This window comes from Numida meleagris, chromosome Z, assembly GCF_002078875.1.
Source record: "Numida meleagris isolate 19003 breed g44 Domestic line chromosome Z, NumMel1.0, whole genome shotgun sequence".
In the NCBI taxonomy this organism is placed as follows: Eukaryota; Metazoa; Chordata; class Aves; order Galliformes; family Numididae; genus Numida; species Numida meleagris.
The window spans coordinates 1,378,014-1,391,323 of record NC_034438.1 but is presented as its reverse complement, the minus strand read 5'-3'; the positions used below and the strand labels follow the sequence as shown (position 1 = coordinate 1,391,323).

The window sequence follows — 13,310 nt, the reverse complement described above, 5'->3', positions numbered from 1 at the left end:
GGCAATCCCAGCTCCCTCAGCCGCTCCTCATAAGCCCTGTGCTCCAGACCCCTCACCAGCTTCGTCGCCCTCCTCTGAACACGCTCCAGGGCCTCAATGTCTTTCTTGCAGTGAGGAGCCCAAAACTGGACACAGTACTCGAGGTGGGGCCTCAGCAGTGCTGAGTACAGAGGGACGATGACTTCCCTGCTCCTACTGGCAACGCTATTTCTGATACAAGCCAGGATGCCATTGGCCTTCTTGGCCACCTGGGCACACTGCTGGCTCACATTCAGCCGAGCATTGACCAATACCACCAGGTCTCCTTCCTCCACACAATCTTACAGCCACTCTACTCCACACCTGTAGCATTGCCTGGGGTCGTTGCAGCCAAAGTGCAGGACCTGGCACTTGGTCTTGTTGAACCTCATCCCATTGGCTTCAGCCCAGCAATCCAGCCTGTCCAGATCCCTCTGTAGGGCCTTGCTACCCCCAGGCAGATCGACACTTCCTGACAGCTTGGTGTCATCTGCAAACTTACTGAGGGTGCTCTCACTGCCCTCATCCAGGTCATCAGTAAAGACACTGAACATTACAGGCCCCAGCACCGACCCCTGGGGAACACTACTCGTGACCAGTCACCAGCTGGATTATCTCCCTTCACCACCACTCTCTGGGCCCAGCCCTCCAGCCAGCTCCTTACCCAGCAAAGGGTGTACCTGTCCAAGCCACAGGCTGCTAGTTTCTCCAGGAGAATACTGTGGGAGACAGTGTCAAAGGCTTTGCTGAAGTCTAGGTAGACTACATCAACAGCCTTTCCCTCATCCACCAGACGGGTCACTCGATCATAGAAGGAGATCAGGTTGGTCAAGCAGGACCTGCCCTTCACAAACCCATGCTGGCTGGGCCTGATCCCCCGGCTGTCCTGCAAATGCCGCGTGATCTCCCTCAGGACAATCTGCTCCATAGCCTTCCCTGGCACCGAGGTCAGGCTGACAGGCCTGTAGTTCCCCAGATCCTCCTTACAACCCTTCTTGTAGATGGGAGTCACATTGGCAAGTCTCCAGTCTTCTGGGACCTCTCCAGTTGACCAGGAGCTCTGATAGATGATGGAAAGTAGCTTGGCTATCTCCTCTGCCAGCTCCCTCAGTACTCTCGGGTGGATCTCGTCTGGCCCCATGGACTTGAGGCAGTGCAGGTGGAGCAGTAGGTCACTGACCATTTCCTCCTGAATCTTGGGGGGTTTATTCCGCTCCCCATCCAAGACTTCCAGGTCAGAGAGTAGAGTGCCCTGAGGATAACTGGCCTGGCTTTTAAAGACAGACATAAAGAAGGCATTGAGAACCTCAGCCTTTTCATTGTCCTCAGTGGTCACGTTCCCAGCCACATCCAGTAAAGGATGGAGACTCTTCTTGGTCCTCCTCTTTCTGTTAATATATTTGTAAATATATATTAGTTCCCTTTTACCCTAGCGGCCAAGTTGAGTTCAAGCTGGGCTTTTGCCTTTCTAATTTTCTCCCTGTGTAATAAATAATAAATAATCTTCTTTTGTTTATTCTGAAACATCCTTCTTTTGGAATCACAAGAGTTAGCCTAGAAGTGCTGTGTGCAGTGCCTACCTTCGCTCTGCAGCTGTCTACACAAAGCAAGAGTCAGCACTGAAGACAGGTTTTGCAGTTTTGCAGGTGAGACCAATGTGCTGCCTGCTCTGGAATCACCCACCACCCAAGGCATTGAGGTTTGCTTTGGTAGATGGTGATGTGACCTGTTTATTTTCAAGCAACCTGCCTGGAAAGTCCTTGAGAAGAGTCACAGTGGAGTCATCCCAGACCTGTTCCCAAGAAAAACAGTCAGAAATGAAACCACCTCAGCGTGCTTTCAGCAGAGCATCCCCACTTCCATGCAGGACACCAGGGACAAGGTGGTGAAGGGGCTGTGGTTGCACCTTGCTCTACTGCAGCCTTTGCAGCCAGCCTCTGGCCAGCAGATACCCCCAGCACCTCTGAGCCTGCTATCAAAATGTCTTTCTCTTTGATGGAGCATTTCCAGCTCCTCAATGCCAAAAAAAAATGCTTTTATTATACATAGAATTCTACCCCAAATGTACGGCAGGAAAGCATCTACCACCTTTCCTCCTCCCTGCAAGCCCTGTGGGGACGCTGGCCACACAGACCCAGGGCCTCCTGGCACGGCTGCTGCAGGAAGGAGTTGCCAGCTTGAGTTGTTTGGGCTCTTGTTGCAGAAACAATCTTTCTGTCTGACCCCAGTTAGCAACTGATGTTTGCAAAATAAAGAAGTCAAGGCACTGGAAATACTTTCCATTCCCACTCTTGTCTCTGCCCAAAATATTAGTATTAAAAATATTGCATCTATTATATGCAGCTAATATCTCTGCTGGCACGTAAATCACCCAGGGATTTTTTTCATCTCCATATTAAAAAAAAAAAAAAAAAGACAAGTGAACTCCACTCTATTTTTGGATATTTGTTAACTGTTTAGTTTCCATTTCTTCCTACTAAAGCCACAGCAGTCTGGCATTTCATGCAGTGCTGATGTTTTGTGAACCTGCCTCCCTGTGTGATGCAGTGGCACTGCACTGACCATTCCCTGTGCTCCAGATCATCCCAACTTAAAGCTGGGGGTGCTGGGTGTGGTAGTGATGCTCCACTGGAGCTGCAGAAGGTGACCCAGCTCCATCCATCACCCCCAGCTGCGTGTTCCCCTCCACATCCACCGTCAGCCAGGCTGGGAAACTCATCCGAGAGAAAGTCAGTTTTTAGACTGGATCATTCCCTGACACACAAGCATTGGCGGTAGCATGAGAAGGGAGGCAGGGGTGGGGAGAACGGAGACCATCCTTCTGTTGACGGGGGGACAGACGTATTGAAACATGCCATTTGGGCAAGGCTGCCTTGGGATCATCAGTGAGTCAACACCCAGATCAGTCCCAGCTCCCAAAGCTCCATGGTGCTAAATGCCAGAACATCCAACATCTTTTCTGAAGAAGTTTGTTGAGTGCTAGCTGAAGGCTCCTGGTACACATAAGTTAAAGCATCTCAGCTGCTTGCATTGGTGTTGTACCACATCCTCACAGTGGAAGTCATTGCTTGCCATGGACTTGGGGTCAGCTCATGTGTCTGGACAGCTGTTAGGAGGTCCTGTCAAATCTTGCTTTAACTCCTAGAGGAAAGACATTTATTTGTTCACTCAAAAGCTCTGGTATAAATAGGATATGGAAAAACCTAGAATGTTTCCTTGCTGTGGGTCAAAGAGTCACGGAGGTCTGTAGGAGGACAGCTGAGCAAAACGGCAGCAGGTGGGGTCCATGCGTGCTATTTAGGTTGTGTCTTTGGGGACAGGATCGTGGAAGGATGGGGCTGTGTCTCGGAGCCGTGCATCTTGGCATGGGTTTACATGTTATATCTCTTAGGATTAGCTGATCTCAGGATAACCCATTGGTCCTGGTGTATTTTTACAGGAGGGAGCCTGGAGTCTGGGATTTAAGCTCTTTTATTGCAAAGCAGTGGAGAATGAATCTATATCCATTCTGCTCACGTTCTTACCAGTCGTCCAGGATCCATGTGTGTTTACGCTCAGCAGATTTTTGGGAAACATTCCATGCTGTGGTTGTGTTTCAGCTTTGAACTACTTCAACTAAAATGGATTCATTTCCTTGTCACTGTATTTCCCTATGATTTTCATGTAATTTTTGCTATAATGTTTACGGTACACTAACAATCCAAAAGCATAATTCCAAGCAAAGTAGTCTATGAAGAAAACCATTTCCGAGCAATTTCTACATTCAGTCACTGTGGTGATTTCTACACCCGTCTGGGCAGCCAGCTTTGAGGTCTGGGGTTGTCTTCCTCGCTGGTTGCTCGCTTTGTGCAATGGACCATGTCCGGACGTCCCTAATGATTTGTGGGAGATCCAGCAAAGTGTTTAAAGAGCTGTTTTGGAGCTATCTCACATGCCATCTGTATTTAGGACGTCTTTCCCAAGCTGGTGTTGCAAAACAGCTATTTAAATTCCTCCTGAAGATTCGTTTCCATGAAGCCTAGAAGAAAATAGCTGACTCAGGCAGCCAGGCATTGCAGCTTGTGAGGACTTCCATGGGACTTCAGAAGTAGCCGGATTTGCTCCCCAGTGCTCAGATGGACTTAGTGCATGTCCTTCCAGCCCAACAAGGCCAAATCAATCAGCATCCCATGGCATAGGTTGATGCATTCCGTGAGGAACCATGCCTCACATCAGCCCTGCACCATTTTTTGACTGTATTCCTGCATGAACTCCTTGGATTTCTCTATATGAGGCCCTCCAATATTTCCCTTTTATGGTGGGTCTACTTCTGTTGTAGAGGTCAAACACAACCACCTCTAGCATACAAAGAAAGACATGATGTCCCAAAAAACTAGAGCAGAGTTGTTCCCAGGTGGGCGACTTCTCTGAAGACTTCCCAGGGCCTCTCCCAGCAGCCACATGCTTTCATTGTGAACCTTGTCAGAACAATCTCTACCCACCTAGTGTTGTTTTTGTTGGCTGTGCTGGTCTTCTGGAGTTCGTTGTATGTTTCAGAGATGTGCGCATGTAAGACCTAAAGTTTGTGTTATGTCTCAAATGTTTGAAGGTGGTTGTAGAACCTGATCTCCTCCATCTTGAGGCACGTGGTCAGTGGGCATGGTGGGGATAGGCTGGGGCTGGACTTGGGGATCTTAGTGTCCTTTTCCAACCTTTATGATTACCTGGTTCTGTGATTCTATGGTTTAGACAGGTGGATATTCTACGCTTCCAAAATACCCCGTCTGCCCAGACGCTTGGGCTGTTCCTAGTGGTTGGGGTGGACTTGAACCTTACTGACAGAAAGCCATAAAAGACGTGTGAATAATTTCATTTTTGTTTTCAAAAGTGAACGTGACATCTTGTTCCCTACTGACCCGAGAAAAAATGCAAACAAAAATGAAACTGGAGCCAAGCGAAACCAATTTGAGAGAGAAAGCCAAAGGGAAAGCACACAGAATTCCCGTGTTCTTCATCCTAGGAGATGGTGGTTGTTGCTTTCTGGGGGATTTTGAGGTTTTTGATTAAATTGTGTGGAACTGTCAAGCCTATTTGAGTGTTTCCCACTCTCAGTCACAGCAAGAATAGAACATAGCCATGGCTAGGCTGGGCTGTAGTGCTCCCTGCACTGAACGCTAATGATGTATAACATTGAGGTATCGTAGCATGTGCCCATACAGTGTCAGAACCCATACCACATGAGCGCCTGGAGCACTCATCCTGCCAATCCACGTGTTAAAGTGCTTCCCAGGCATCTGCAGGGTTGGGCAAGTTGATGCATCCCATAGTCATGGGCTCCAAGACCTTAGTTTCCCTCCTTCTTGATGGAAGATTACCATGGGATTTTCAAATGAAGGTGGGAGAGAAGAAAGGAGAGAGGTGTCCTTCCAAACCCATAGAGCCAACCTGCATATTCTCCATTTGCAGCCAGATCCAAACCTCTCCTTTGAGGGGTGCCACAAATAAATGGGAACTGGCGTCCCCATGAGGGTGGAAGATCCCACGAAGTCCATTTTGGCAACAATTCTTAATTCCTTGCAATGGCAGTTGCTGACTAACTGCAATCTGTTTGACCCCACCGGGTAAGTTTCGCAAGTGCTGTTGGAGATAGAGCTCCTTACCTCTCCATATTTCCAGGAACTGCCTAAGCAAATCTGCATGCAGCCACCAGGAGAATGTAACCCTGTGCTGTCCTCTGGCTTTGGACATGCCATGCAAGCTGGGGGGGCTCTCGGAGGACGTGTGTAGCTCAAGGGGTACGAGCAGAGCTGATGGGACACAGCAACTGTGTGTTAGACCACAGCTGTGCACATGTCTGGAGTTATTTTCCCCAGCCTTGTGCCTTCCAGCCTCTCTCCTTGGGAGCAAGCGATGTAGTCAAACTTGTAGGAATCCTGTAGTTCTGAGCACGTAGGCTGGTAACCACTGAGACAGCTGAAGCCTTAGATTTGTTTGCATAGGCTCCTCCAGCAGAGCAAACATTTGTCAGATCTAAATTCTGTTGAAAGGTGTCTCATTTTGTTAGCTGAAACAAAAAAAAAAAAAAAAAAAAATCAGTGTAGAAACAATAGCACAAATTCTACCATCCAATTTCCAGTACCCTGACTATCTTCCCTTGGCTTTTTGTACTTCTGCGGTTGCTCTGTAACTCTGAATGTCTCTTTATTTTCCACACTGACTGATGCCCAAATTCCCAGTCCCACTGAACCCAGTGGGAGTTCTGAGTTGAATTAAGAGTTGTCAGTGAAAATAGTTCTTCAACATTAAACAAACGGGCAGCAGGTAGGAAAACAGTGTGCTCTTGGGATATTTTCTTGTAGCAGGAGAAATCCAGTTTGCCTTTCCATGGCCCAGAAAACCTCTGGGAACCACTGGGATGCAGCAGGAGCACCTCCTGCAGTGAAGCATGAAAGTGAGCAGGGCAGCATGGCTGGTTTTGTCTACAGAGCAAAGGGATGACCACGTCCCTGGGTGCTCATTGGTTTTCTGTTGGGCCTCGTGTTGAGGATTTTAGGATTTCATCTGCTCGGGAAGAGGCTGATGCCATCGTCACTGGGAAGACTGAAGGGTTTTGTTTACAGCCAGACATTTCAACAAAACATTGGGGTGAGGTAGACAGGAGAAGTTAATCTTCTGCCATGGCTGATCTATCCGATTGCAGCACTTCAGAATGAACACTGCCCAGAGGTGTAGGTGCCTCAGCTTGGCCATGGTCCTGTCTTCAGGACTAACACCTCTTGTGGGCCATCCATCCAATCCATGGACCCCAGTAGTCTTCAAGCCACAAACCCCTGCCCCAACCAACAGGAGGGACCCAGCTGCAGGTCATCCCCTTTCTCGTGCCCATCTCTGTCTTTCTCCAAGCTCTCATCTCACCCCCTCCCAAGATCGCAGCCTTGGGAGCTCCTCCACTGTGGTCATACCCATCTGCCAGGCTTTGGAATGCTCTGCAGACATAAAAGTTTGAGTTTTGGGCCCTCTTCTCCCTCCTTTGGCTTTTTGTTCTGCGAAGAGTCCTATTTCTTCTTGGCTTTTCTTCTTTGCTGGGGTGCTGGGAAGATAATTGCACAGAACGAGTCTTCGCCGGAACGCTGGATTATTGTCTCGACCCGAGACTGCTGCCAAGTCACGGACACTGCTTCTTGTTTGCCATTCTCCTTCCTTTGGCTTTTATTTCTTGCTTTTTTTTTCCCCCTAACTTGTTTAACTCTGGTGTTTTCCATCCTGTGGTCAGGGACTGCAGGGCTTTGGTTTGTGTTCGTGTTTGCTCTGCCCTGGCCATGTGAATTTTGCCTTTTAGCTGTGCTTGTTGCCTTTGCTCTCCCTGTCTCATTGTTAAAGCTCCAAACTGAAAAATCTTTTCACCTTCCACATAGACTTGAGTGTGAATTTATTTTTCTATCTGTGCAACTTTTACCATTTTACGGTGCAATATTTGTGATCTAAATACACGTGACTAAACACCCAAGACTGAAAGTGCACCCAAACAGTTAACTCCAACGCTGAAGACAAGAGAAGAGCAAAACCACAATGAGAGAATGCTGAATTGCATCAGCAGAACTCCTGCACGTTGGAGCATGTGAGGGCTTAGTGCTCGGTAAGAGGTACAGCTAACTCTTATTTTGACATTCCCCTTTTAATAAGCGTTGCTCTTTATGCATTTTACAAAGTGGTTTATGTGATTGCGTTGCTGAGAGGAAACAAAGAAATGCCAGGAAAACTTTATGTGGAGGATCTGTACTCATAAAATGCTCGTAGGCTCCAGCAAACAGGAAAGCTTTCCCCATCTCCTTTTTTTTGTTGTTGTTTTTTTTTTGTTTGTTTGTTTTCATTCCCCGCCATTCAGCTTGCGAAGAAAACATGTTAAATATCTCCGAAAACCGGATTTGATGCTTTGAGACTGAACACAAATTCCTTCCCCTGGCACCAAGAACCCGCGCATCCATCCTGCCCCAGCCAAGCACCAGTGCTGCGCTTTGTGCCAGGAGCCAGTGGCCTCCCAGGGCGGGACTGGAGCTCCTGCGGCTGCCGAGGAGCACAGGGTGGAGGGGCAGCTCGGCTGACAGCTGGCTCTGGGGATGGCTTAACCACTGGTCGTCACGATGGAGTTGTGATTGGCCCCTTCCTGCACCCGAGCGCACTCAGAGCTCTGCTATGGAAATTAAAAAGCCCAAGGCTTTGCCCTTTGGGGTGACAGAAGCCCTTTACATTTCCTCCACTGTTTTTCTGCTCACGTATGTGTGTGTTGCAAGCCCTGATAATGCTGTCCTGACGGCCCATGTGGAAATGTGTGATGTCCAAGTTCAGAGGGAGGGTGCAAGATGCTCTGGTCACGTCTGCTGGCAGGAATTTCCTCTAACTCCGGCTTCCTGGAGGAGGAGCAAGAGGAAAGTTCCCTCTCTCTAGGGCTGTTGTTACACAGCTCGGTGCAGCAGTGGCTGCATCTGAGAGCCCCATCAAGCTGGCAGATCACTGGAGATGGTTGGATGTAAAAGCCAACATTCGGATGCAAAAGCAAAGGGGCTGCCGAAGTGTTTCTTCCATTGGGCTGTTGGGTTTTTGGGGAGCTGCAGTCTTGGCACAAGAAGCTTGCTGGACCCTTGTCTCTCCAGCAAACCACTGGAGAACTCTTGACGTTGCTTCACTGTGTGTCCCACTGCTGGGCTGGGACTGGCCAAATCTTCCCAGGCAGTGTATGGAAGGAAGAAGTATCTCACACAGGAATATAGGGGAGATATTCCTGGGAACCAAAATCACATTATCATAGAATGCTAGAACCACAAAATGGTTAGGTAGGAAGGCACCTTGGAGATCATAGAACCAAAGAATCATTGAATGGTTGATTTGGAAGAGATTTCAGTGATGATAGAACCAAAGAACTGTGGAATGGTTGGGTTGGTGGGGACCTTAAAGGTCATGGAACCATAGAATGATTGAGTTGGAAGGGACTCTAGTGATCATAGAACCAAAGAACTACGGAATGGTTGGGTTGCAAGGGACCTTAAAGCCCCACCAGCTCCGTCTCTGCAGTGGTGTGGGTGGCCCCCCCACCAGCTCAGGCTGTCCAGGGCTCCATCCATGGCCGTGGACACCTCCAGGGATGGAGACACTGCATGAATTATGCCATTTTGTCAGTAAATACGGTTTCTGGTACCCTGCTTAGAAAAGACCTCCCTCATTCTTGATGCTCTTCTACCAGTCCACACAGGAGGAGTGTGCTAACATCTTCCTTTGACTTTCCAGGCGACAACAGAGACTTCCTGGTGGGAACAAGTCCCAGCAGCACGCAGACCATCAGCAAGGTGGCACCAAACACAACAGAGACCACCAGAAGCTCTACCAAGGAGGCCCGGCCCCTCACTCCTCGGGTAGACCAGGCCACCACGGCTACAGCCAGAACCGGCGATGGCACCACAACCAGAAGCATTTGCCCAACGACAAAGAAATGCACAGGAACACCAAAGAGACTGAGAATCTGAAAATCGAGGACTCCTCCGCCTGCACAGGGCACAGTCCTGCGGAGACGGAGCGCAGTCCGGAGGCGGTGGAGAAGCAGTCCCAGCTGTACAGCCCGGAGGTGGAGACCAAGCGGAAGGACAGCATTCACGAGCGCGTTGGGGAGAGGCCCAAGATTAACTTGCTTCAGTCTTCCAAAGACAGGCTGCGGAGGAGACTAAAAGAAAAGGTATTATTTCTTGGGGGAACTTTGGCTTTCCCTTTCTCCAAGAGCCTGGCTGTTGGCCATGCTCCATGCAGAGAAGGGCTAGGCTCAGGAGACCTTTCCATGAGTGCACACAACTTCTCTTGATCTCCTGGTGTCAGCGCTTCTCTTGAAGTGTCTTCATGCTTCTTTGGAGGGCCCTTTATTGACACAGTGTTAAGGCTCATTTGATGAGGTTGCTCCTAACTGGAGTTTTCCAAGCTCAGGAGCAATTCCATCGCATGGAAGGATGGGACACTTTGAGCTACAGTGTGGGTTCTCCCTCCTCAGCAGTGATCTCAGCTGACTGCCTCCAGTCTGCAGGGCTCATCCGCTCCCAGAGAGGTCTAAAAAAGGCAATTTGTGTCTGCAATTAAAGAACTAGAGCTAAATACCATGTGCTGAGTGTTTACAGTCAGCTACTCTCAAGTTGATATGCATTTATCTCAGTAACAAATTGAAACTCCCTTATCTTTCCCCCTTCCTTCCAACAACCCAACAATAACAAAACCGCTGCTTGCAAGTGATGGAGGAGAAATCCTTTCTGGAAACAATATTCAGCCTCAGATTTCTGAGGAATTTGGAGATGATATCTCCGTTTGCCCCCTGTGCAACTCAGATTCCTTCTCTTGAGATTCTCTTTTCAGACTGGAAAATGCATTTGCGGGAGTATCTCCAATGAGATTTTCAAAATGTGCAGCAAAAATAACCTGAACATATACAGTTCCATGGGAGTGCATGTTGGGAATGTATACCTTTGAGTGCATGTGCATTTACTATTTATGCATGTGGCACAAGGGGGAGGAAGAGATTTTGTTCATTATTTTTATGTTATTTAAAGCAGTGGGAGTAGAGCAGAGACTTTCAGAGTATTCACTTCAGTGCCTGTCTTGTGGATTTAGAATCTTATAAGAAAGACATCCCATAGGCACCCACTGTTGGGTGTGTGTAGTCAACACAACTGCTCTGTCGGTTGGCGTTGGAGTTGTCCAAAAAATTGCTCCAGATTTGCCCTGTGCAATATGTGTTAAGATTGAACTACAGGAGGAGAAGGGAGCAGACCAGCGCAGGCTGGGTGCGTGGGGTATTTAGTCAAATGCTTGACTAAATATTCAAAAGAAGGCAGTCAGGTGGATCTGAGCTGAGCATCCCAGCATGGAGCCTTGAGCACATCTCCCTGAGCTGATGAGGAAGAACCTAAAATTGGGTCCTGGGGGAAATGAGGAAACCAAACATTTCTGGGCTGGGGCTCATTCACTGCTGGCTTTCAGTGCTGAGAGGAGGATGCTCTGATTTTTCTGGGTCTGTGTATATGCTTCCCTAACCCCTTTCCCCTTTGCACTTTGTGGAAGGACAAGGGCTGACCTATCTGTTTTCTCCTTGTGTAACAGACGCCTTGTCTTTCCCTTTTCACGGACCAGGACGAAGTCACGGTGGAAACCACCCATCCTGAAAAGAACAAAATGGACAAATTAATTGAAATCCTTAACAGCATGCGTAACAACAGCAGTGACGTTGACTCCAAGCTGACCACCTTCATGGAGGAGGCTCAGAACTCCACCAACTCTGAGGAAATGCTTGGGGAGATAGTTAAAACCATCTACCAGAAAGCAGTGACAGACCGCAGCTTTGCTTCCACAGCTGCCAAGCTCTGTGACAAAATGGCCCTCTTCATGGTGGAAGGAACCAAGTTCCGGAGTCTGCTCCTCAACATGCTGCAGGTAAAGAGATGGAATGGTTTGGTTAGGTGCTTGCAGCTTCACCCCACGTGGCCCTACCATGCTTTGGGCGAGGAGCTGAGCTTTTACCAAATTCCTTTTGAGCCCACGTGGTGAGAAGTGCTTCTCCTATTTTATTTGTGCCAGTCATTAACGGTTAGCTGTCATCTTCTGCCATCTCCACTGCCTCCAGGGTCTGTGGGCAGCATCCACATCAGCAGTGCTCAGTGGGGATGTTTGGTTGTGTTTGGTGGGGTTTTTTTTTGTTTGTTTTCTTTTTTCAGAAATTGAAACTTGGTCTAGAAATACATGTATTTCTGGCAACAGATTTCCATATGGAAGTGAGAGGAAAGCTGATAGCCAGTACTCTGGTTATGCTGTCTACCAGATTCAGGGCTCTGCTGTGCCAGAGCAGTCCTTTACCATGGGCAGGTCTTACATCTCCCTCTACCATTGTTTCCCTTTTGTTTGTAGTAATTCTGGGTCTTCCAACCAAGGTGCTCAGCTGCTTTCTTCAGGCTCCTTTGACACATGTGTCGTATAAGCCAACTTGTATTTCTTCTTGAATCTCTCGATGTTTTTCTGTGAGGAGGGTGGGGGTGAAGATGAGGAGATGCCAGTAGGGATGGATGTAGGTACCAGAGCAGGATTGGGCACAACGAGGAGGGCAGGATGGCTCCTTCCCTACCCAACAACCATAGTGTTGTTGGAAAGGGATCTCCATCGCCAACAGGTGCTTGAATTTCCTATGTGCATAGTGGAGGAGGGCTTCTTAACTTCAGTTTTACAGCTGAGCACCAAGTAACCAACATATCTGTCATTTTTTAAATATGAAGGGGTTTTAATGTTTGGTTGTTAGGTTATTTAGGTTAGGTCGTTATCTGGTCTTGTGTCATGCTGATGTTTATCCACAAGGGAAACAGACAAAGAGGGAACAGAGTAGAAGAATGGAAACCCCTTCCAGCAGACCCAGCACTGCAGCATCATGTGCAGTAATGAATGGATTCACATCCAGCTCATTGTGGTACGAGCGTGGGATAAATAATAGATCTCATTTCTCCAGAGAGTCCCTGAGTGCTTCCCAGGAGCATGGAACCCAGCTCGCCATGCTTGGGGTGCAGGGAGGGAGCACAGTGCCTGCTTTGGTAAAGCTGCAGGGAAATCAAACACAAATGAAGAAGCACTTCATTTTGATAGTGAAGCATTTTGATGTTCTGCAAACTGTTGGCTCTTTTTTTTTCCAACCAGAAGAATCAGTGCACCCACACAGATTTGTGGCATTCTTTGGTCAACCCCAAATCAGTGTTTTTGTGGCACGTTCAAGTTTGGAGATGGACCCGTGTCCAAGGAACAGAAGCTGTGAAACTGGAGAGTTGGCAGTCCTTAGAAAAATCCAATATTACCAAGCTCCAGCCGTGACCTCTCCACCATCAGACAGATGTTTTCCAACAGCTATTTGTAGATCATTTCCCATTAATTAAAAACCTCTAATAAAACATTTGCTCTGGGGCTGGATTTTTGTCTCTCCAGCACCTTTCAGACTAATCCAATCCCCGGACCTAAGGAGCTCACTGCACCAGGGTGTGATAAATTGGGATTGCAGTGCCCCTCTGAGCCGTGCTCCCCCATATGGTGCTGGCAGATGCCTCTGTTTTGAAGGGCTGGGCAGGGTGAACTTGTTTGTCCTTTTCTTTTAGGAACAAAATTACTTCGAATCCCCTCCTTGCAGACAGCTTCTCTAAAGAGCACCTCCTGGCTGAGATAGGACCAATGCATTTAGGTGCCAAAGTCTCACGGTGTCTGTTTTGGTATGAAGCAAGAGGATGGATGTTGGGAATACCCTGGGTTACGTTTTG

The 13,310-nt window shown here is 48.2% G+C and overlaps 1 protein-coding gene across 7 annotated transcripts in view; it reads left to right on the top strand.

Annotated features, from left to right (window-relative positions):
* CTIF (cap binding complex dependent translation initiation factor) overlaps positions 1-13,310 on the top strand; it is a 99,146-nt gene that overhangs the window by 62,675 nt on the left and 23,161 nt on the right. For 5 of the 7 annotated variants that reach the window (XM_021379958.1, XM_021379955.1, XM_021379953.1 and 2 more), the window contains 2 exons: positions 9,280-9,721; positions 11,128-11,457. In XM_021379958.1, coding sequence (XP_021235633.1) covers positions 9,280-9,721; positions 11,128-11,457 — 772 coding nt within the window. The remainder of the gene's footprint in view (positions 1-9,279; positions 9,722-11,127; positions 11,458-13,310) is intronic. The other 2 variants (XM_021379954.1, XM_021379957.1) reach the window with 1 other exon arrangement.